Below are 25,690 nucleotides of genomic sequence, written 5' to 3' on the forward strand. Positions count from 1 at the left end.
AGTCAAGAGCTTTGCAGAGAGGCCTAGTAAACACAATACCTCAAACAGTAAACTGCTGTCCAGAAGGTCCTGTTGATCTCCAAGACCATTTCAGTGACAGACCTTGCACTAGAAAGTCAGATCTAGACTAATCTGTGGATATAAATATCAGCACACATGTGAAGGAAGTGATGCATGTGCTCCACCCACGCACATCCTGGAACGAGAGGATCACTGACAGGAACTCTGAACAGTGCCTGGATGTGGCAAGACACTTATATCCGTATTGTGTAAAACAAATACTTATTTTTCCTAATCCTAAAAATAGTGATTAATAAGAACCCCAAGGGCACTGATTTAAATGACCATATCTGTATTCTAGTGTCAAATTAAACCACAGCACTAACACAGAGTGGTAGTTTTATTGTGAAGGCTGGTTAAACACAGGCCTTTCTTTTTTGTCTTGAAAATAATGCAAATAAAATTGATCTGGTCCGATTAATTGCTTCTCTGCAATAGTGCACTGACCAGCAGCACACATGTAGTGGACTCGGGCTCTAGGTGGAAGAGTACTCTCATACACATCATAATGACCTGAGTCCCTTCCTTGTGGCAGTTGCTTTGGAGTGTAATCTGTTCAACAAGACTATACAGGACTATATTGTCTTCATCCCTATTGACATACAACACACCAAACCCAGACAACAGTTAAAACCAGAATTTAATAGTTTAATAGTTTGCAGTTGTTGTAGCCCAGAAATAGGCATATCTTCTTACATCTACTCATGTGTAGTATTCTTCAGTATGCATCCCCCCTGTGGCACCTCTGTAATATTACACAACTACATAAGTTTACCTGGATAGAAAGGACCCAGCTCTGTCCTCAAAAAAAAGTGAGTTTTAATGTTGCTAACTCCCTCCCCTCCCTTCCCCCTGCTTACTGTTCTGCTCAAGTTAATTCAATGTTTAACTAATTTCTTCAAACAAGCCCTTTTTCCACTATATCCTCAGCAACATGCATTTCCATTTGAAAGTAAACAACACATACAGGGCCTGAGTGACTGTCACAACAGTGTGAACTCCCAAAAACAACTGGGATACCAAAACAAAACAGACCCAAACCAAACACAAGACGTCACCAGCAAGCTTGTATTCTTCACTTTCATCTACGCATTTTCTTCCTACCCGATATCGAATTACTAACTGCTAACATGACGAATGCTCAAATGGTCCAAAATGCACTCTGTAGTAAAGGGGTAGATCATGTGTTTGGCAATCATGTTCCCTGTAGATCATTTATGAAGACGTTTGCATTACCCTTCACAACCCCCTTCCCATTTTTGAAAGACTTTTGTTGCCAAGCTTCTAGAACTGTGCGTTATTGTGTCACAATGACATCAGTGATGTCACAGTTTAGGTTAAGTTGCAATACCTTGAATCCCAAGGCTGCACGAGGACACATTTCTGCCAATGTTGTGTTTGGTGCCGCAAGAGTTTTACTTTAATGTCTTGGTTTGCCCCACCACTACCCTCCCCACATCATAACTGTCCTGTTCATGGTTTAAGTTATACAGAAAGACTTCAAAATGAAACCTGGCCTTCTCAGAGATAAGCAAGGAGCATTTGCTTTACAATTGGGAGGATGGATGGATGGGAAGTGACTCCTTGAGAAAATACAAGCTTCAGTCTATCCATTATTCATGACTTTGTTGTTTATGAAATATGGCTGTGGATCCCCCCCACCCACAACAAGAGCTAAGTTTATACACACACAGCGTACAGGATGTTCCTACCAGAACTAGAACCACTAAATATATATGTACTTTTAAAATGAAGCCTCTGAACTCAATGTCTTCATTTAAAAATAGTTTTTAAGACCTGAGCATCAAAACCATGACAAACTGCAAATGGTTAGCCTATTTTTATTATCAAATATTGGGCCAAATTACAGAATTATTACACTCACTTTACAGTTGCTCTTCCAGATTAAAATTAATTAGAACACCCCCAGTCTCTGATCACTTCCAAATAACCAAGCTGCCGTTTTGCGTTCACGGTTTTGTGCTGGGTAAGGGCACTGTGCTTCACAATACAGGGGAATAACTTTTCCTTCTTATACTTCACCCCACCACCCAAAAAAAAAGAAAACTAAACTTCCAAAGTAGTTTATAAAAAGTTACTTTACATTAAAAAAAAAAAAGCGGAAAAAAAAGCAATGCATTCAAAAAATACTTATCATAGGGGCAGGCGAAACAAAAATCATTGTATAATTCTATATTACTGCATAAGCACTGTCGATTAATGTTAACTTGAGGAGTGTCTGCTCTATATCCCTTATTCAAGAGATATCAGTGAAGTGTAGATTATGAAACTGAAGGGAAAGAAAAAAGCTCAACCATTAAATGTATAAAACTACAACGTGTCATAGGAGCTGGTTATGGACTATGAAGTAAGATGTATCCCAAACTATGAAGCACACTAGCCAGGTGTAAGGTGTGTGGAGGATGTAAAACAACATGCACTCAGATCTACTTGTGCTGGAACAATTATTTGCTTTTAAAAATATACATTAACTAGCCTTATGAATTAAATTTCTGCTCCCAGGGATGGTGTTATGAAAGAGAGATAACTGAAATTATGTTGTTTGTATTGGTTTAGTATTGTACAAGTCATTATTTTGTCTTTTTGCTTTAAAAGTCACTATTATTTTTCTAAAGATAATGCCCCATTATATAAACAATGCAAGTTTATTTAATATAATTATAAAGGACCAATTTTGATGGCAAGGTACACAATTTGCAGGGGCTACAACAGATACGGCTACAAGTCCAATTCAGAAAAGGGAAAAATGCAGCTGGAAATGTGATGTGTGAAAGAATAACAAAATCTGAAGAAAAACTAAAATAAAAAAAAATATGTTCAATCACACGTTTAGTTTTTTTTTTTTTCCTTTTTATAATTTTTGAAACATTGTAATTGGTAACAATATTGGTAACTATGCTGTAATTCTGATTATTCAATATGTTACAAACTGAAGTTAAAGAATGTAGAAAGCTAGTTCCACAGAACACAGTGCAACTTTAGAAGCAAAAGAAAAAAAAGAAATAGGAAACATTTGTCATACACCCCAGGACACTGCGGGTTTTTGTTATTTTGCTTTTTGTTTTGTTTTATCTAAGACATGTTTTCTTGGGAAGGAAATAACACAGAAGATGTGACAGTAAAGAAAAGAAAGATTAACAATTACATCCACGACTTTTTCTTACTTTTTCCTGAAGGGCATAATATCTGGCTTTGATAACATTAGTCAAAACGGTTTGCAACGCATGTATACTCTAATGAAGCAGTGATTTTTTTCATTTTGTTTTTAAACAAAAAGCAGAACTGAACATTGTGTTTTTTTCCTGTTTGTTTTAAATCCCTGTCTTTACAGGTAGTTTTCTAACCATATTTTTTGTATAGATTTTTTTTTTTTAATAATTTTTTATTTGAATTTAAGAAAACAGTAGAAAGTTAGTAACAGCCACAAGCTAACACCGAGAGGTGGAACTTGTCTGTGATCCACAAAGAGTCCTGCTTCAAGATCAAGATGCGACTGAAATGCACTGCTCTGGGTCTGCTAGAATGACATTGTGTGTGTATGTATGCGTGTGTGTGTGTCAGGGAGAGTTGGGCATGGGAGGGGGGGGGAGTCACACTGTCAAGTATTAGTCCATTGGTCGCTTTTCACCATGTTTCTTTGTAAATTCTTCTGCGTTCTTAAAGAATTTTTTACGGTCCTTTGAGTATTCTTCTGCTAAGTCAGCCCTCAGAGGGTGCTCCGGCTGGGGGTCATTCACCAGTGCGATGAGGGACTGAATAACTACAACAACAACAAAAAAAAAGTTATACATTTAACAAGTTTTTTTTTCTTTTTTAAAGCAAAAGCCCTTGTTTCCATTACAAGGCAGTACCCATAATTCTGCCTGTATTTGCACTGCTGTATATAATAGTGCATACAGTCATCCTCCCCAACTAACATCGTCTCATCTTATGTCGTTCCGCAAATACATCGTCAACATTACACTGAGCAGGCACATGCGTTTTTACTACCGTTAAATAATGTCTCTTTCTTGAATCTCAGATTCTGTGCATATATTGATTTACTTTGGGTTAGTCATAATTATATATATATATATATATATATATATATATATATAGGGCTGGTTTTTGGCTAGTTTTATTGACTTTGGGCAGTGTTGCCTGAAATAAAAATGCACTAGTAGCCCCGAGTTTCATTCTGCAGTCTGCGATGTGTATTATAAAAATGTTTTACTGTTAAAATTTAACACCTTACTTCTGTTGAAGTTTACAGTTTCAGAGTTAAGTGCCTCCTACTTAAATTGTCATTTGTCAGATTGAATATATTTTGTACAAGTATAAATATATACATTTTTTCCTTGACTGTCTGGAATCACCCTCCCCCTTTTAACACTATTTATAGGAAAATCTGTTTTGACTAACATTGCCACTCTAGAAATAAATAAAACATTTTCCCTATACCAGCAGAAGATAAAACATATAAATTTTACTATAACATAAGATATCCATCATTTACAATTAAATTTAAACCTCTCAATTACATATATAAAAAACTTTTTTTTTTTTTTACCATTTCAGACTATAAAACCCACTGAACTTTGACCCTACTGTAGCCCTGATTTGCACCTCATGACAACAATGCAAGTCTTACCTTGGTCAGTTTTGGTAGCTGGCTTCCAGTTCTCCGCACTGATGACTGGCAGGCACACCTGACCCTTCTCGTCAATGTTGGGGTGGTAGATTTTTGTTTTGAAAGTGATCTTGGGGGGCTTAAAAGGATACTCAGCCGGAAAGATTATTTCGATCCTGAAAGCTCCTTTGTCGTACGGAGGGTTATCCTTCAGGAAGACAGAAACTTCATGAAAATAACATCCCAAGAACACCGCGCCACCAAGATGCAGGGTGTCCCAGCAGGTATTGACGATTATAATAAACGATAAAACGGATTAATAGATCCCTTCCTTGTAAGCTTGTTTTATTTCCACCTACACAATGCACAATGGTAGCATGTGAAAATGATCAACTAGAAAGAAAAAAAAATGTATTCCATGGTATATTTTGTGGTTTCACAATGAGTAAAGCAGATCTCGATTACGGCATGCTGCAAAACAATACTCATTTCCCGTTTTTATTAACAGATAGTGTCACATCAGGTAGGTGATGGACTCAAGAGCAGCTGATTAAGGCTTAACAGCAAGCCTGTGATGGGAATACTTTTCAAATGCATACAAGGCTTTTGGTTTGTTAATACTTAGGGCAGTCACCCCTCTACTCCCCTCCCTGGCCCCAGCATCATTAATAAAATGGTAAGTTCAATTTTGAGTGAAAATGAATGATACCGAACTCAATTGTGATCCATTGCTAAAAAATATATTAAAATTTAATTTAAAAAGGCATTGTATTATCTTCACATCTTAATTTTCTCAGGTAGTGTGTAATATGAATATATATTTAAACATGAATACAGCCTGCAATTGTGTTAAACATTTGCTGCTACACTAAATGAAAAAAATTGTCCAACGGCACCAAGTAAAAAAATTACATGCACAACCGAACGAATTAGCTGTATACTAGATTACAGGAGAACATTACTCAATGCACTGAAACAGGCTTACTATGCAAAATTCTGATCTATAAATGAACCTGCTTGGACTGACAAGGCAGCCTCCAGTTTGTGAGTCTGCATCTCTATTAGTTGAGGCCCCCGTAAAGCTGCAGCACTCTGAAGTGCTAACTGCTCTATGGTCACTTGTCTGAACGTTTGTGAAGCAACTGCATACTTACAGGAACAATAAGCCCTTGCCAAGCCAATATGTTTGATTCATCAACTTGGATGTTACGGAAATTTTTCATTCCAGACCTGCGGATTTCTTCAAGTTCCTGCAAAACAGGGGAGAAAAAAAGGCAGTGGTTAAACTCCAGCTGCTGGATGAACACCACTTCATTGAATCGCTCTTCTGTGAGAGAATCCAGAACTACAGGTTTCAGATGCTTTCATGATGTCATCTCCCTTTGCCTCAGTTTCAGTAACACATAGCAACCCTGTTTGCCCCCTGGCAGAAAAAAACATGACAGTTGCAAAAGGAAGTTACGCATAAAACGTATAAGTTGCCAAAGACAGGTTATTCCTCATATGTATTTATTTGAATTACTTGTAAATCTTGAACTTTCTTTCAGATTAATGACTGGACTGTATAATACTGTTTGTTGGGTATGTTTGGACACAGGTCAGCAACTGCACCCCCGGGATCAAATAAATATGCATTAACACCATTGAGCCACACGGGAATAGAACAGTGCGGACCTTCTTCAGTTCATTCACACCATTTATTCTGCAAGAATATATACATGCTTGTCATATATATTTATTTTAATTCTGTTGCACCCGGATTCAGGATAGGACAAAATAATACAAAAAATGGTAGATCAGATAACACCCCCCCTCCTCCTCCCATCTCAACTCAATCAACTAATCTTTACACCTTTGTCAGGGCTCCAAAAAGATATAATAAGCAGGTTAAGAAATGGTACGTGTTAAATTATACTAACCACCAAAACAGAGTGCTATAAGAAGGGGACTGAATACTAAAAAATAAGTAAGGACATAACAGATGTGTTCGGTGGTGCCACACTAGCCGATGCTCCAGATATTGAAATTCAGCACACCCGACTTTTTAAAGATAACACTTTATATATAGCAAGGCAGAGCTATCTACCAAGCTATATCACACACTTAAACACAGGTGAGGATTTTTTTTGTTATCAATATTTTGTTCCACTCCACGTGGCTTGACTGCATAACATACTGTGATATGCTGAACTCCTTATGGGTGTTAAACCAAGGGAAACTAATGAAACTGATGTTAAATGCAAGTCATCATGGGAAAGAATACAAAAATAAGAATATGCATGCATCATATAGACAGAAAGAGCTAGCAAAGTCTTTGCAGACACAAAACCAACTATTTAATTTCCTAGTTATTCTGAAATTGAATAAACCAGAAATAGAGATGTCAAACTCCACACAAGGCATGAGTGTGTCAAGAGAGCCTGCTCCGCTCAATACTAGAAGCCTCCCTTTCATCTCAAAGCTAGAAAATAACTTCTCCCCACACAGGGAGTCACTGATCCCCAGTTTTAGGTTTCTGAACATACCACTCTAATGTAGATCACTAGGGTAAGGGAAGGGCGTCTCAAGGCAGACGGTACATGGATTTTGATCAGTCCAGCTGCTTTTATAATTACCAACAGGTAATTGGGATGAAAATATAAAGAGGAGCAACGCAAGGCATCTTAAATTGGACCCTTAGTGACATGAAAGATTAAGTCAATTTGTGATGTTGTGATCCAGGGCCCTGAAAGGGGGGGGCGGGGGCTAGGACGACAATCTATTCAAAACGTTTTGTATTTTAATTCTGCTGCGTCTAAATAAAAAAATAAAAAAGTATATACATACACACAAGCACATAATATGCCTTGTGAGTTTATTTATTTTTTAAATCTAGACGACCAATCTGTTTTTGTTTGGTGTGCGATTGCTGTTGCCAGGAGCGACTGATCTGTTTTGATTTAAATGCTGTTTAGTTATGGCGAGGGGGGAGAGGTGGAGACAGCCAGGCACGATTTAACTCTACCTGTCCACGTCTCGCCTAACGCAACCTGGCCGTTTTTATTGTGACACGGGTGTCCACACACCGACACGCCGAATACTCCCTGCAGTATTGTAACACAGCTACGTCACACCAACTGCGGGCATTGTTCGTGACGTAGAGCTCAGAAGATTCGGTTTTGTTTTGGCATGTGGGAAGGGTCTCAAACGGGGAATTCCGTTTAAGGTTAAAACAAATAAACACTGGGCAGTTAATCACGATGCTATGCGGATACGTTACTTCGAGAAAGAAAAGAAAAAAACTATATTGAAATATCACCGCCCCCTACAGTACAGCTATCTTACGGGGCTATAAGGGTGTGAAAATAAAACCTCTCAGACACGGGGAAATCTGTGGGACCTGTTAAATCCACTCCTGAGATTATTTTTTTCATATTACGCACCTTCGCTTTCGATTTCTATTTACAACTTCAGAAAGGGATGGGCTAGAATATATCCCAAATAACAGCGCGATAGTGTATAAAATCCAGCATAAAGGGACCCTCATGTAGCTTTTAAATACAGAGAGTAACCAGCGATGACAGTGAAAGCATCCATCCACTGGACAGAGCGTCAATAAGAAACCCAATTTCATACATGGTCAAAATGACTATACACATTATGTAAAGTGTGACGTACCGTTAGCTACATACATGGCCGGATTTGGGTTTTATTTTACCGTCCGAGAATAGACCAAAACTAAAAGTCGTTGGTTAGAAATAAAACGACGAATCTGAACATGTTTCTGTTGTTTAGGACTCGACGGCCCCGGTTTGTGATTCACAAAATAATCCCACAATGATTCAGACAATACGAGTGCACTTCCTGTGTGTCAGAGAAAGTAACCCAGGCGTCCTTTCCAATCTATTTAACCACACTACCGTTTTTCCCCCGGAAAATATACAAAACACATAGTTTTAACTGAGGATCGTGGACGGATTCGTTAGTTATGGATCAATATATTCAATTAATAATCAATCCCTGTGTTTATTCGGAGGGGGAAATGAGTTGCCTAATCCGCAAAAGCGTTGTCTTCATCCACGGCCTAATATGCCGGGTGCCGACCTCACTCCCCAGCAGACAATATATCCCGTCTCTCTCTTTCGGGAGGAACAACGTATCGTAACCAGGGACAAAATGGGGTCCCAACCGTGTTAACTAATACCTATATTGTTTGGGGTATTGATATCATCGACCTTACCGACCGAATCTATCAATATTTTTTGGATTTTAATAATGAAAATAGATAGATCAGGAGATTTACCTTTTGCAGCCTCCTGCTCGCCGCCATCTTGGATCGAATGACTGCTCCCAGAATGCACGGCGGCGGCAGGGCGGCTAAAGCTACTGCACTTCCTACACCGCGTATTAAGCACATGCTCCTGACCAGAATTAGGCACTATATTGACAGATACGCAAAATGTATAGCATCTGTTTTTATTTAATATTTTAATATATTTAACATATCACGCATTGGAGTTTATGGTGTTCTGTACTTAATGTGTGAACAGGAGACAACGGAGACAATTGCTGCAGGTAACAAATCAAGTTGTACTTTACTAGAAAGTTTCTTAACTTGTATAGAAGTGTTTCAAAACGTTAATTTACTAAAAGTACTAAGCTACAAAATTAAACAAATTGAATTAATTGCTATCAAGAAGTAACCTCTAATATTTAGTTTTGTAAATGTAAAACTCCACCATGACCTGATGTTTTTTAAAGCTAGCCACATGGATGTTTTGAAGCCATTTGCAGTTTATTTCTGTTGTCTTTGCAATGTGTTCCATAATTTCATTTGATAGTAATCATTTAGTCCACAATTTAAGCCTCATGTTTCCCATGCACATTCATAACCGATGGGCTCAAAATAATTTAAAATGTTTATTTTGTCTTTACCATAAAACAACAACCAAACAAAAAATAAATTTTATATCTCAGAAATTCAACACATGATACTTTCCCATTCATTATTATTGATGCATTTTTGTGACAAAATGAATTGACAAAGCATGTTAATAATAGTGATATTTATCAGCCCATATCGAACCACTGCTGGGTGAAGGCCTCCCAAAGATGTTTGCACGTGCTTCGATCCACAGATTCATTTTTTCATGTCAAAGTTTATAATTGTATCTTCTCATTTGGTATCTGGTCATCTTCTAGGTGTTTTTAATCTATTGGGATCCATTCAATAACTTACTTTGTCTATCTTTGGTCTGTTCTTTTTGCAATGTGTCCGGCCCATTGCCATGTTAACTTTTTCACTCTTTTAATGAGGTCACATATTTTCGTTTGGGTTCGGATCCATTTATTTTTCTATCTCTTGTTATTCCAAGCATACATCTTTCCATGCTTTTGTGTGTTGTCCTCAGTTTCTGTAACATTTTTGCATTTATTGACCAGGTTTCACAACTATAAGTGAGCACTGGTAGTATGTATTTATCAAATACTTTTCTCTTCAGGCAAATGGGTAGACTTCCTTTCAACAGTGTGCGGTTTCTTCCACATTTACTCAGTTTCACTCTTCTTTGGATTTCTTCTTTTTACTTCATCAAGTATCTGTTGATCTACCAGATTTCTTGCTTGCACCTGAGAGTACTTGAAATTGAAGCTGTAGATCATCAGATGTTTTTGTAAATATGACAATGTAGTTCTCAAATTATATGTTTAAATAAATTGTTTAACTTGATCACTTTTTTCTTCCCAGTCCAAAGTTGTGAAGAGTTTTGGAGAGATTGTGTCTTCCTGACATACTCCTCTGCAGATCTTGATCTGGTTAGTGTTTTGGTGGAGTCATTGTTGATGTAGCATTGCTGTAGATACACTGAGTGACCACTTTTTTAGGTACACCAACCCACTAATGAGTTGTCACAAGGATGTTGGCCCATGTCGACTACATTGCTTCCCATAGTTGTTGCAAATTGGATGGTGGTGCATCTCTTCTTCAAAAAGCTCAGTCCATCTCATCAGAGATTGGATTGAGATCCGTTGACTGGAGAGGCCACTGCAGTAAGCTGAATGCACTGCCATGTTTCCAAAACCATTCCTGTACAATCCTAGCCTTGTGGCATGGAGCATTAACTTTGCTGAAATAACCCAATCTCAGATGGATGGATACACTGCTGCTATGAAGGGATGCACCTGATCGGCAACAATGTTCAGATATCTTGTGGTATTTAAATGTTGCTCCACTTGTATCAAGGGAACCACTATGTGCTGCAAAAAGACACACCAGCACACCACCACCACCACCAGCCTGCATTGTTCACACCAAGATGGGTCCATGGACTCCTGCAGTTTTCACCATATCCCGGTCCTCCCTATCAGCATGAAACGGTTGACCAGGTGATGTTTTTTCAATCTTCCATTGTCCAGTGTTTGCATTCTTTAGCCCACTGCAACCACAGTTTCTTGTTTTTTGTTTTTCGCTGACATGAGTGGAATCGGCTGCCATACCCCATCAGTGACAAGGTACAATGAGTTGTGCATTCTGATACGCCTCTTTCTGTTATTTGACTGACTATAGCCTGTCTGTTACTCTACTCTTGTCAACCTCCGACTTGCCTCTTTCATCAATGAGCTGTTTCCGACCACAGCGCCATCGGTGGCTGAATGTTTTCTGGGTGGTGGACCATTCTTGATACACCCATGATACAAATACAAAATACAATACAAAAATTGTAATAATACATAACAAAAAATTACAAATCAAACATAATACAATTACAGATGTGCATAAGTAAAATATAGTTAATATAAAATATGTAATATACAATGTATATATGTAGAACTTACCTTGCAGAAGATAACTATATCACAGTTAATAAATTGATAAACATTATATCCATCCCTGAATATTCTGTTCTAATATAAATGGTATAGACTAGCATATTGTAAAATATGGCCCTGTACCTGAGAAATACATTGTATGATGCACACCTGTGCCGTTTAACCAGTACAATACTCCAGGAAATACAGGCAATGTTCAGGAATACCTTAATTGCCTTGCTTTGGAAATTATTATTGTACAGGTGAATTATATGTGTCTTTTGTGCTTCATCTTTTTCTTGCTCAGCTAACAATAAGAAATATAGGAGATGATTTAATCAGAATGTCCACCAGAGGTCGCATTTTTATATCAGTACATATTCTTGAAAATACAAGATGTGAAAGTTGTTTCTATCGTTAATGCAGTTCTCTCATCTGTTGAGCACCAAAGCAGATGCAGTTTAGGAATAGAGTGTTGGACATTTTTTAATTGCTCCACTTTCAGAACCCTTAACTTACATTTTATCATTTTTAAAAATAAGCACGCCCAATGCAATGAAAGCCACTGATTGGTGACCCTTTTTTCAAAATCTTCAAAAAGTTAGTATTTGTTTATAAAAAAAAAATAATATATATATTATTGAAAATGAGGAGATGTATTTAATTAATCGGACAAGGATCCGTTGACCATGTTGTCAGAAATGGCCGTGACTTCTATTCCTTGCTTATGTTCAATATCCTTCTTTTATATTTCCCAGGCTGGGTGGATTCTGAAAGAAATAAAAAGTACAAATAAATACTGGGAGCTTTTTAACCAACTATTTGTCAATTTGTTCCTATTTTCAAGTTATCTAATGTTTGTTACAGTACCATCTATCCCAGACCTAGAGCCAAAGATTGCTGCAAGCATTAGATAAAATAGTAGTAATGTTAACATACACTTTTAGGTGCTAGCTGGAGCTGTTAATCTATAAAGTTAAGTTTTGCTTGACTACAGTGATGCATAAACAGTGGGAATAAGCAAATGTTAAAAATCGTTTGAAAAAGCATTGAAAACAATATATTCCAGAGAAAATTACACAATTGTAAGTTATATAAAAAGGTCAGATTGTGTAAACAATTATGGTATAGTTTAGCAGAACTTACCTGTGGAAAATTACGATTGGGTGCAGTTAGTCTATAAAAATAAGTGAGATTGCTTTACACAAAGAGTGGTGGGGGGTTGGAACAAGCGGACTGGATTCCTTTGAGAAACATATGCATGGAATTATTGCCTTCTTGCCCAGATGGCCATTATACCGAAGATGTCTGTGGCTTTATTTCTGAATTTAACGCTGGACACAGACACTTGATTTGCAATTATGTTGAAGAAAGTTTCGGTCCAGTTGTGCGAATATAAAAATTGAAAAATAGCTCAGGCTATTTGAAAAATGAAAAGGATAAAACCTTCAGCAGAGTCATGGTTCACTGAGAGGGGCACAGTCATGTTGACTGAAATCAGGGTTTGGGTGGATTTTCATAAAAGTAATGTACTCGGGCGGTGCCATATATATGGACTAGTGCCAGCTCACTTTACCATGCATTGACCCGTTAGCCAGGCGTTCCCTGTTCTCTTGGGAGCAATTACCCTGTTGGCTCTGAGCTTTCTCACATTTCTTGAATTGACGCATTGTATTTTATCCAATTTTGCCGCAGTGCATTAGCTGATGAAGCCAGCACAGCGCTATCGAAACATTTAATTTAAAATGATCAATTATTGATGGCATTCATTAACATATTATATCCGTTTATTTATTAGCACAACACTGCACGTAAAATGATAATGCTACAGTCAGTGCCATGACCTGATTGTGCTGTGTGGCCATCATTCCTGCAACAGCAACAACATTGCAAAGATTATTATTATTATTTTTTTATTATTATTATTTATTTCTTGGCAGACGCCCTTATCCAGGGCGACTTACAACATAAGTACAAACAAAGTGCAAAAATACAGAGAAGTACAAGGCATCAATCATTACAAATTCAACTTAGCTAAAACATAGCAATTCAAAATAATACATTTTACAATTTACACAAGTACAGTAAGAGACTTCCTACATCCTGGACGATGAAAGCTAAGTGCTGTCAAGATGTAGGGTCACAGACAAGGGCTACGGGAAAGGGAGCACGGAGGAAAACAATCAAGAATGCGAGGAGCATAATAAGCTGAATTGCTATCTAGCAGGGATAGAGGACTAATATTACAGGTGCTGTGGGAAGAGATGCGTCTTGAGTAAGCGCCGGAATGAGGTCAAGGACTCTGCTGTTTTGACTTCGGTGGGCAGGTCGTTCCACCACTTAGGGGCCAGGGATGAGAAGGAGCGGGCTCTGGAGGAAGGAGAGTGGAGAGGAGGCAGAGGCAGGTCAGCAGAAGGTGAGGAAGAGTGGGGGAAAAAGAGGAGATCTGATTTGGAGAGGTTGAGCTTGAGGTGGTGCGAGTGCATCCAGGCGGAAATGGCAGACAAGCAGGAAGAGATGCGTGAGGGGATGAGAGGGTCAGAAGAGGGAAAAGACAGGAAGATCTGGGCATCATCAGCGTAGAAGTGGTAGGAGAAACCATGGGAAGCGATGAGGGGGCCCAGGGAGCGAGTATAGAGAGAGAACAGGAGCGGGCCCAGGACGGAGCCTTGGGGAACGCCTGTGAGGAGAGGTTGGGGGGTGGATGAGGAGCCTCACCATGTCACTTGGTAGGACCGGTCGCTGAGGTAGGAGGAGAACCAGGTGAGAGCAGTCCCAGAGATCCCAAGGTCAGCGAGGCAGGAGAGGAGGATGGAGTGATCGACGGTGTCAAATGCTGCAGAGAGGTCAAGGAGGATGAGGACTGAGGAGAGGGAGGCCGCCCGAGCACGGCTGAGGGAGTCAGTGACAGCCAGGAGAGCCGTTTCAGTGGAGTGAGCTGTGCGGAAGCCGGATTGCAGAGGATCAAGGAGTGAGTGTTGGGACAGAAAGTCTGAGAGCTGACGATGGACCGCCCGCTCGAGAGTCTTGAAGTGAATTAGGGAGACGGGACGGTAGTTCTGAGGAGAGGTGGCATCAAGGGTTGGTTTCTTGAGCAGTGGGATGACAGCAGCTTGTTTAAATGCAGAGGGGAAACAGCCAGAGAGGAGTTGAGGATGGAGGAGATGAAGGGGAGAAGATCAGGAGCAGTTGCTTGGAAGAGACGAGAAGGGAGAGGGTCCAGGTCGCATGTTGTGGGTTTGTGACGTAGGAGGAGAGCAGAAACTTCAGCAGCTGAGAGAGGTGAGAATGAAAGATGGCTAAGGTTGGTATTAGGGTCCAGGTTATTTTAGTCCAGCACGATTTGGCTGTACAGGGGAAAGCTTTTCCCTAGCACACGATGGCATCGTAGTCTATAGTAATTTATTTGACTTGAAATATGAATGCAATAGGAGTTAGATGGCTGATGGACTTAACTTCAGATTTTTTTTAATTTTGTATTTCTTCTTCCTTAAACTCGCAGTTTCTTCGGACGTGGTGCAGTTGTTTTTTTGTCAAGGGTTGATCCTGAAAATAAATCCAATAGGACTCCGTAATATTAATAACATGTCGCATATAAGTAAATATTACCGAAGCAGGTTGCATGTGCTTTGTTGTTATGTAACGATTTAACCCGAGAAGTGCGTGTGCAAAATGGAAAGCATGCCGTTGTTTCTACTCATGGTCAGGTGTATCATGCTTGTTATTTAAACTAAACAGTGTATGTGTGTGTGTGTGTGTATATATATATATATATATATATATATATCAAGTTACCTATATTAACATAATGCGTTTCTCGGAGGCAGCGCAACCCTGGGAGCAATTAGCGCTGTTCAGTCTTCGTCTTTTTCTCAGGGCACGACAATAATAGTTGGATAATGGAAAGGAATTTCATTAATCTGATTGTGTTTTCTGTTTCCAGTGGCACTGCTTTCTGTATATGAACCGATGGATAATTACAGAAGCTATATGAAGGTGGTAGAAATTCAATTCGTGAATAATAGCTTATAATTAAAACGGATGCATAATAACCACCACCACCATCATAATCACCATAATGTCATTTTTCACATAAACAACAAACTACTATATATGCATTATTGTAGATTAATTGACTTGATCAGAGAGGTATGCGTGCTTTGAGGATAATTTTAATCAGTGGATGAACTGTAGGCTACTACTAATCCAACAGATTAACGAGGAGCGTTTCGCGTTCCTGTGCGTGGGTGCAGGTTACTGATTGTCAATTTCTCCTCCATTCATGACCCCGGGATGCTGCTGCTGCTGCGGGTTCGTCAAGTCGATTCGTGTACATTGACATTTTTAATACTCCCCGCTGTTATTCGTTTAGTCGGTGAACACAGTTTAATTACAGCTCAAGGGACCTTTGCATAGTGCGTGGGCCTTCTTTTCTCAACCATAAACTGCTTATTCCACCCACACCCCTAAATCAATCAGCCTCACAGCAGAAACCCCCCTTGCAAATATATATATATATATATATATATATATATATATATATATATATATATATAAGTTATTTCCCTATCACACGCACCACCACTGCTCCTTGCATTTGTTATGCAAGCAAATGACAGCCTTGTTTTCCAATATTTCACCACTATTGGTGGCGTTGTATGTGTCAACACTCGTTTCTAACGCAGGTATTTTCAACAGCGAGTTATGTTTCTGTATTTGAATATGTTTTGTTATTAGTCATACATGTGCGTGTCTTCCTGGCGTCGGGTTGTCTGCCTACCTGAGGATAGTTCAGATGTAGGGACATGCTTATGGGCGGCCATTCTCATAATTCGCCAGAATAACCGGTTTCACATATATTGCTAATCTGACCGATTGATGGCAGCTAGTGCGCCAAAGTTTAGGCCACTGTCAAAGTAGTTGGGACCTGCTGGAAAATATTATTTGCATTTGGGTGTTTTGCTTACATAGTTTGTTGGAACAGAACATCTTAAGCGGCATTACATTTGACACAAGACACAGTTTGTTCTGCTCCTCCTCCTCCTCAGTTTTTGTGCACAGTCTCCGTAAGAGCTAATTACAGAAACATGCAGTCTAGTCTTGCTGCTGTCGCTATGCCGAGCGCTGCAGTTACATGGCTGTACGGTAGGTGGCGCTCGAAGTTCAGAGAAGCAGCAGTCACTCGAAGACCAAATGGGAACCAGTTGGTAATGTTTTCAAAAATATATACAAGTAAGTATAGAATGTAACGATTGATACTGTTTATTATGATATGTGTATTATATGTATTGACATTCTATTTACACTTGAAAGTGTCCAAACACATTGAAGACCTAATGCTCTAAAATTAACATAATTGATTCTATGTTTTTGAGAAATGTATTGATAATGCAAATCAACGTCTTCCTGCTGTATATTAAACATATACAAGATCCCAAATAATGTTATTCCAGCATTTTGAAATGCAATTTACATTTAAAATATCCCTCAGCTTTACATATGACTTAAGTATGGGATATGTTTATGTCATATCTACTTTGTTATGTATTGTATAAGAACATGGTTAAAACTCAAAAGTATGTCAATATTGTAGTTACGAAAAGTAAGAATCATTCGTGTTCGTTCCTCTGAAAATCAGCGTCAAAGGTAAAAACGGCGTGTGTGTGTGTGTATATATATATATATATATATATATATATATATATATATATATATATATATATATATAATGTCTACAGGTTAAAGGTGTACTTGTCTTTGTCTTCATACTGAATTAACCCAGAAACCAGAAAGGGTCATGTGGGACAGGAGAGCGTGTATCCTTTGCATTAAACAACCTTTTATATGCAAAATAATCAGTTTAAATGTTGGTATAAATACTTTCTAAATATAAAATCAAATAAAAATGTTTCAAAACAATTATTTGCAGAATACAAAAATGAAAGAAAGAACGAAATATTTAAATGGCTGAAAATGATACACAAAATAATTACACAAGCGATTCCCTGCGCTTTTAAACACGTAGTCTATTTAAAATTAAAATCATATATAGAGAGAGATTGTTAAAGTTAGAAGAAAAAAAAATAACACGGTGATGTGTTTAAACAAAATGTTTTTATTAATAAAGCACGTTTGTGATGCTAATGCTTAAAATATTATTATTACGTAATTATTTATTCTTTGGGTGTTACCAATTCTGAAACATTTGTTCCATTCAGAATATATTTGTTACAGCTCTGTAAACAGCTAGAAATAGCCAATAACTACTTTTACAGATAGTATAGTATTTGTTTGACACGTATACATGGGAAGACATTTTTGAATTTCGCTTAAAACTTAATATAATATATAGAATATAAACGAATAAGTAATATGTAGGCCTATTTATGTTTAGTCCGTTAAAGGATTGAGAGTATTTTATGCAGTTGGTGCTTCTAATTACAATATATACCTAAAATAATAATTTTGGATTTGATGTAAAATTTGTATGGTCGATTTTGTTGTACAGGACGCTGCTGGACATTTGGATTCTAATACTTTTCAAATAAAAATAAAGCTTTGAAGAAACATTAAAGAATCACAAAAACATGATTATTATTATTTTTGGCATTGACCTGTATAATAATTTAGAAGAATTAGTGTTATTGCACATTATTTTGGCATGTTTCGGCGAACTGCTTGTCATTACTATTTATATATAGGATAATTAATTATATACTGCCGCATATACTTATTTTTAAGTAATCAAGAACACTTTTCTTGTCCTAACACTAGTACAGACTATTTTTGCCCCATTAATATATTCATGTAGAAAATGTTTCAATAGAAATGTATGCATCATAATATTATTATTATTATTATTATTATTATTATTATTATTATTAATAATAATAATAATAATAATAATAATAATAATAATAATAATAATAATTACGACCAATTTGACCCTTTTCTTCATGTGGTCTGTTTTATTTTTCCTCAGTTTATTTATAGTAACCACGGATTACTCAGTAGTGTGTGAGTATACATTATTTGTATATGACCACAATGACAGTTTGTTGTTTTAAAACTGGATTTCTACACCGTACTTTTTTCAGGAGAAAATGTACAACACAATTCAATGTGTAATAATCGTAATTACTTTGCAAATAACAACGTGTATCAGTTTTTTACATGTATTATTATTAGGCTATTAAAATGTCGAGCTATTAAGCTCGCTTGATGTATTTCTTTATCGTTGTTTTATGAGTACATTAAAATATAATCGCAGTGTTGTCCTGACGTGGGATCTTTTTCTGTCTTATGTTATTGCAGTCTCCTGCTTTTCATGTCACCAGAGACCGTATATGACCATCAGGACCTTCAGTTGATGCTCTACTGTAGTAGAGCCGGAGGTTTGGAGGAGGAGCCTTGATTACATTACAACAACATTAAAGACTTGATTCTAAAAACAAACATTAAAAAAAAAATACTGCAAACAAACATGCTCTCCCACGACACAGTCACAATGAATAGCGCAATAGTGATTCATGCGCAAAGCCAGATTTTAATGAGCCACTTGAGGCTGATAAACTACACCTGTCAAATGGATGACTACATTTTTTTGATTTGTTTTATTCTGCAGAATAGTAATGAAAGGCTATTTACAGACAGCTGGGTGAACTCCAAAGCAACGTCTCCATCTTTAGCAATGCCACCCGATAGATTGGAAATCGTCTTCCTGCTGTGTTCAGGTTCCTTTTTGACACCACCATTGTGGTGCTGATTTTGTGTGTGCTCCTCGGCATAGTGTTCAAAACAAAACTATGAGGAGCCAGAACCGGTTACATGCAGGACTCCTCTTCAAAGAGGAATGATACCTACACTCTAAGACGTAAAGGTTTTAATAACTTTTTAGAGTACCTGGGGATGAACCCTAAAAGGTTCTTATGAGAAGGTTACTTGCAAACAAGGATCCTTAAAGAACCTTAAATGTATATTAAATCAACTGCGATCATGATGAAAAAGGGTTGTTAAATGATCCCTTGTGTTTACGACGGACCTCGCTGTTCCTAATCGAAACTTTTAATGAAAAAAATCTTAGAATGCAAAGGTTCTAAATAGAACCGGTTAAGAACCTTAACTGTTTAGAGTGTCCCACCTGGCGCCCAATTTTCCCTTTTGGCTGCTCAGGCAGACAGGTACTTAAAACTCGAACTGTGGTGTGGGTATAAGCCTACTTCATTGTAATGGTGCAGCTCTCGATTGCTTAGGGACCCTGGTGGCCAACATAATTTATTTTTGTATTATAATCGGCCTGAATGTGAAGCTGTACGTGATCGCCACTTTTCACTTGAATAGGGAGCCCCGGACAGCTCAGAGAGAGAGATTCATTTAGTCGTAGTGGTTGTGGGAAGATTATTGCTGTTTTGGTCACTATTGTTCATCAACGTGATATTGTGCCAGTTTAGTCGCATCAGATGTCTGGTTCTGTGGAAGCCCGTTTGCCTTCGATAAATGTAATTTAAGTGATTTATCCATTCCATCAGCCTCGATATTCGTAGGTCAGATAGGGAAAAGGTTTGTACAGTTAGTCGTTAATTGTAAAGTACTGTACAGAGATGCACTTTGGTAAATATCAAAACCACATACATGATTTATTCATTTTTATTGTGGAAAACAGGTTTGCTGTAACAGTTAATTGCAAACGCACAATGCTCTTCTGTACAATTCTAACCATTAATGAAATGCACGGATATGTATTCAGGCGTTAAGCCGGTGTTTGCACACAGTGAGAACAAATGTATGGGCTAATATGTGTATGTACGTTTTATAATTTAAGTTAAACATGACGAACTAACTTTAATCCGTAGATTGTGATTCATTTACAGAATGTTTATATAATACAATTGTACTGTTGTTGTTTTGCAGGATCATCCCAGAAAGGCGAGAGACCCGCCGCTCGATCTAATGAATACCCGGATCCAAATGTGTCCACGATTGGTCGATTTTTATTGTTTTTTATTCGATTAATTTACTGCGTATCCAACAACGTGCAATTCCATTGATTAACGGTGCTTAATTATTACTGTATATCCTAATATTTTCTCATCCTTTTCTTTTTTCTGATTAGTAATGTTTTAGGGCACATTTATATCGTTTTGCATTTGACAAATATATACTGTGAATGAAAATGGATAGATAGACAGATAGGTTTTAGGTTATGCTGTGTTGTGTGAAGGGTGCGAATTTGTGACGTATATATGATGTATCTATGATGTATGTTTCCCTTTTTCTATTTTCTTAGTCGGCAGTATGTGGGGGGTTGGAGGGCTTTTAAATATTTCATATTTACCATCTCTTGTTGAGTTGCTGATTTTATATGGTTTGGCATACGTTTACAATGTGATAATTGTTCTTAATTGGATCTGTTCAAGTTTATTTTAAAACCTAGATAGATGGGTCTTTGAATATTTAGATCGTGACACGTAGGCTATAACTATAACCCTGCTTTAAGAAAATAAAACCTATCTGGACTGGATGCCTTAATTCTGAGACACCCAAGTTTGCCCAGCCTAGAGGCGGGGCTCTTGGGTTGTGCCGGTAATTCAGCCCCTGAGACCCCGACTCCCTGCGGGTATCTGTGAATATATAGCCAAACCCGGGCTGGGTGGCTGGGCACTTCATTCATACTGCATTGCGATCTATGTAACTACCTCAGCTGCATATATCTCTAGTGCATGACTTGCAACTACTCCTACAAGTACACTTTACTACTACTACTAATATTAATAAGAATGACACTTTCACCAGTGTTGCCTCTGGATAGCTTTGGCAATGTGCTGTTATTCCTCTTTAACATAATATTGGCCACTGCCATCATATTTCTGAACGTGTCGGTGTTTCTGTCCATTGTCCTGAACAAGCTGCTCCGGCTGGAGAACCGGGCTATGTACATGTTAAGTACCTGCTCCAGCGACGTCTGCTCCGGGGTCTCCTATTATTATGTCGGCGCCATAAACGTGCGGGACAGCTACGATTCCCCCACCAGGACCTTCTATATAGCGCCCACGTTTCTGGGCCTGTCCTTCATGGCCACTCTGGCAGCGCAAGCAGACCGCTATCACGCCGTGGCGGCGCCCTTCCGCTACTCCCAGAGAGTGAGCCGCGGCCGCACGGCGCTGGTGCTCTGCGCTCTCTGGGTGTACGCTTTCTGCATCGTGGCGGTTAACAACTTAGTGACGGTCGGGGTCGCCAAACAGGTTACGGGTTTCGGGACGTTTGTGGGCAACATCTGCGCGGTCACCATCATGATAGGGCTCAATATCAAGTTATTCATCATAGCCAAGTACCAGCTGAGAAGAGACCCTCCGTCCCTAGAGCGGGACAGCAAGAGAGCCTCCATATACCTGATCGTGGTGGTGGCTGTGTTTTTTCTAGTGGCTTGGTTACCTATTTTCATTCATATCATCGTGTGTAACTTCGCAGGATCCCCATGCTACTCTTTCCGAAACGAAGGCACCGACCCGCTCCGGACCCTGCCCCGGCTGAACGCGGCCCTCACCCCGCTGCTGTACCTGCGGGGCTGCGTTCAGCTCCGGGAGACCCTGTTTAGTAAAGTTTGGAAACCGGTCTGCAGAAAGCACAGGTAAGCAAGTGCCAGCAGACTAAATTGATATTTAATGCTCGATTACTTTGATCCTAAGCAAGTACATTAGACTGGTTTTAGACGCATGATGTACAGCCTATTGGCACTTTACATCTGCTGCTGCTACAACAGTGTTATACAATTGTGTGTGTTAGGGGTCTTCCACCTTTTGCAAATAGCTGGTCTCGTCTACACGATGGGTAACTGCCAGTCCGCCTTGCAGCTGGCAGAGGAAGGAAGCACAACCTGTTACCCCAGGTTCATAATTTGCCCCTCCCTTGCATAGTTCCCGAACAGGTGTTGTATTTTATCACAGGGGCATCTATTTACAGGTGTGTGTTAACTCACTGAGATAGAGGGCAATTTCAAAAGCAGGACACTAGGTCGCGTCATTAAGCAGTTGCATGTCATCAAAACATTAATTGGATGTTAACTGTTTTTTTTAATGAACATTTTAAAACGACATATTGAATTCCCATCTTGATATACTAAAGAAACACACACACACACACACATGTGCATGCATATGTGTGAAACCCCTTTTCTGCCTGTTTTTTCTTCTTCTTTCAGAGTGAACGCAGAAACCGGAGAACAAGCACCAGGTCTGAGAATCAGTACGGTTAATGTGGTATGCAAAACATAGACGGAGTTTACTGAACCTTTCCTTTGATTCGCCTCTGCTTGTAAATATGCATTGGAGCCACTTCAAATCAACTGGATGAGGCAACAATTATTAATACGCGTCTTGATGAAGTGATCTCCAATACCAACATTGGACATTATTCAGTGTAACAAATGCATAATAACATAAAAGGCAGTTTAAATTATTTGAAATACAAGCAATTCATGTATATATTAATGTATTGATTGTGGTTTCAATTTTCGAGTCTAAATCGAGTAAATACATAAACGAAATTATAATAATAATAGTTGTTCCAACTAATCAATATTAACCTCTTCTTATGCAATGTCTGTTCTGTTTGTTTTATGCCATAAGTAAATAGTTTGTATCATTACTTTTGTTCTTTTTGTATTTCTTCTCGTGTTGTGTAATCTAATGTATGTGTTGGTATCGATAAATATTGCGTACCAACTGTATAGAAATCCAATAAATAACAATGTAAAAGTAAATTAGCGCACTGTTAGTTCCACATGGCTGTAACTTATTGTCCTGTGAACTGATGGTATATTTGTTTGTAGTTAAGTTTGTTTTTACTACTAGTTATGTAGAGACAGAAGTTAGAGAGAGTGGACAGTGAGGATTATGTGATAATAAGGTGAACGTGTCTGGTCATGGACCCTGTGTGAATCCACCCGGTTTCATCCCATGTGGAAGAAGGTCAGTTGATGTGAGGTTGGCAATTGTGCTACATGTCCAGCATCTAGTCCTATAGTCCGCCTTTGGGACGGCCGGTGACTGGATACAGTGTGTGTGGGAGAGTGGAAGAGCGACAGAGGGTGTGCCATTAAATTATGTATTGGTCTTATGTTTATTGTTTGTTTTTCCATGTTATAATTTAGGTGTTGCGCCGGTTTTAGCACCTTGCGGCTGTTTCGCGTCATTGCAAAAACACCAGCGATGGGAGACCAGCGTCCCAGGACTGGAGGTGCTAATTCTAGTGGGCAGAGCTAGCATTGCACTGCACAGCAAGCCATAATGTGTACATTAAAAATAAGATAATCTGATTTTAGTGTAATTAAATGTTACTTCAGTCTGATACTAACTTGTATTCAATATATACAGACGTCGGATAGGGATTAAATACCTCGCAATTATAAAACATACAGGCTACATTATAATTGTAGGGCTTACCATATATTACTCATATCATATAAACATATCGAGCTTTCCAGACAGACATGTGCGGTGTCTGTCACTAGCCAGTTTCGCACGTAGCCTATAGAAAACGGAAATAGTGTAGGAGGGCGCATATGTAGAAAAGGTGTCTTTGGTTTGGTTTTGGACTTTCGCCAAAACGTAGTAGAGCCTAGTGTAGGCCAGTGTCTGAAGTCACGCACACACATCGATGTATGCACGCATTTTCCTAGACATCATGTCTTAACGGTACAATATTGGCATTAATAAGATGGGTTTAAAATGCAAACATAGTTGGTTTATTGTTAGGGGTCGCCTTGCGGGTCCGATGGTGCAGTTCCCCATGAAACCACAAGGTGTCGTGCGAGTCCATCACTGTCTCGCTGTGCTCTTGTGTCCCCGTCAGGCGCAGTACAGTCTTACTGTAAGTTCACTATATCACTGTACTGCTTTTAGGCGGATTCAGAAGCTCATCATTACTATACACGCATTGTGTCGTTTTCAAACTTTATTTATGTATTTATTTTTCAGTATTTGGTTCCAATGAATATTAAGATACTTCTACTGCAACTACTGATCATCATCATCATAACGTTGGGCTATGTCTCTCCACTTCCATGTAGTAAATACTTTCTAGAGTGGGGTGGGCAAATAAAGACAAATAAAAGGATTTTTGAAATGTGTTGTTGATGATGTCTTTGCCTAAGACGAAACTATATCAAATATATAACTTACATTCTACATCTGCATGTATTGTATTGGTATTGCTACAGTGCAAAAGTTACATTGGGTATCCACAGTAAACATCAGAATACAACACAATTCAAGATGTTATACAATGAGGGCAGTCGCAGCCAGGTGAAGGGTTACAACACAACACAACGAGCCTGTGATGCAATAAAGAATCCAGAATGAAACAATGTGGCAATTCCCTTTGTGAAATAGATTCAACTCAATCCGGGCTGTAAAGGTGGGAGTTGGACTGCAGTGGATACAGGGGGCGCTTTGGAGAGCATTTCTATCTATATTATACACTTACGGAGCATATCCATAGGTGAATGGGTCACCTCACGTGTATGCAAACATATTATTTTCAGCTGTAATGCACTCATATATATATATACATAATCTTATCTGCAGGCTGGCAGTAGCTCTGCAGTGCGCAGTGTAATAGCTGGCGTGCGAATTTAATTTGACCGCAGATGGGATTTATTACACACTGTAAGACTTTTTTTAAGTGATATTATATAGAAATACAGACTCATTTAACGTGTCATGTGTACTATAACCTAGGAGATGAAACACGGGACGGAAATGAAAAGGGGATTGGCTTTCAGCAATGGTGGACGGAGCATCGTTAGGGTTTTAATGGGGCTCCGAGTGTGATCCGGGTTAGAGGGAGTCACAATTAATCGTGGGCAGGAGGACAACCTTTCTAGTCGTGGGGGGATGGGGGGCTCTGGAGTCTGACCTCACTTCCTATAGAAACATCTGCTGGAGGGATCTGTGGGCTGGCTCACGTTTACAAAGCCTTTGATAGCTGCTGGCTGCCATGGAGGGGCTATTTGTGATGCCAGGTGACCACGTCAGGGGCTGGATACTTCAGGTGTCTTAAAATGCATCCATGTCACATGAACAGAAAAATAAAATAAAGAAAGACGACAATTGGGTATCTTTTTTTTTATGTTGAATGGTTCATATGCAGCAGGCACCTCAACTAGAAATTAAAGTGCAATTTGAATTATTAACGATTCTATATGAAGCATGTGTG

General features: G+C 38.7%; 2 protein-coding genes and 1 long non-coding RNA gene across 3 annotated transcripts; 2 read left to right on the top strand and 1 right to left on the bottom strand.

The window, feature by feature from the left end:
- Positions 1-1,885: 1,885 nt before the first annotated feature.
- ube2l3b (ubiquitin-conjugating enzyme E2L 3b) lies at positions 1,886-9,076 on the bottom strand. Its single transcript, XM_066689420.1, has 4 exons — positions 8,973-9,076; positions 5,845-5,940; positions 4,712-4,898; positions 1,886-3,841 (listed from the first exon to the last, which is right to left on the bottom strand). The coding sequence occupies exons 1-4, from the start codon at positions 8,997-8,999 to the stop codon at positions 3,687-3,689; spliced, it is 465 nt and encodes a 154-aa protein (XP_066545517.1). The 5' UTR covers positions 9,000-9,076; the 3' UTR covers positions 1,886-3,686.
- Positions 9,077-9,118: 42 nt separating this feature from the next.
- On the top strand, positions 9,119-12,279 carry LOC136712697 (uncharacterized). Its single transcript, XR_010804871.1, has 3 exons — positions 9,119-9,244; positions 10,416-10,483; positions 10,911-12,279. It is a non-coding gene; the product is annotated as an uncharacterized LOC136712697 (long non-coding RNA).
- Positions 12,280-21,252: 8,973 nt separating this feature from the next.
- Positions 21,253-23,555, top strand: LOC136713042 (adrenocorticotropic hormone receptor). The gene is made up of 2 exons (XM_066689936.1): positions 21,253-22,103; positions 22,674-23,555. The coding sequence occupies exons 1-2, from the start codon at positions 21,253-21,255 to the stop codon at positions 22,744-22,746; spliced, it is 924 nt and encodes a 307-aa protein (XP_066546033.1). The 3' UTR covers positions 22,747-23,555.
- Positions 23,556-25,690: the final 2,135 nt, after the last annotated feature.

The sequence above is a fragment of the Amia ocellicauda genome, chromosome 17 (genome assembly GCF_036373705.1).
Source record: "Amia ocellicauda isolate fAmiCal2 chromosome 17, fAmiCal2.hap1, whole genome shotgun sequence".
In the NCBI taxonomy this organism is placed as follows: Eukaryota; Metazoa; Chordata; class Actinopteri; order Amiiformes; family Amiidae; genus Amia; species Amia ocellicauda.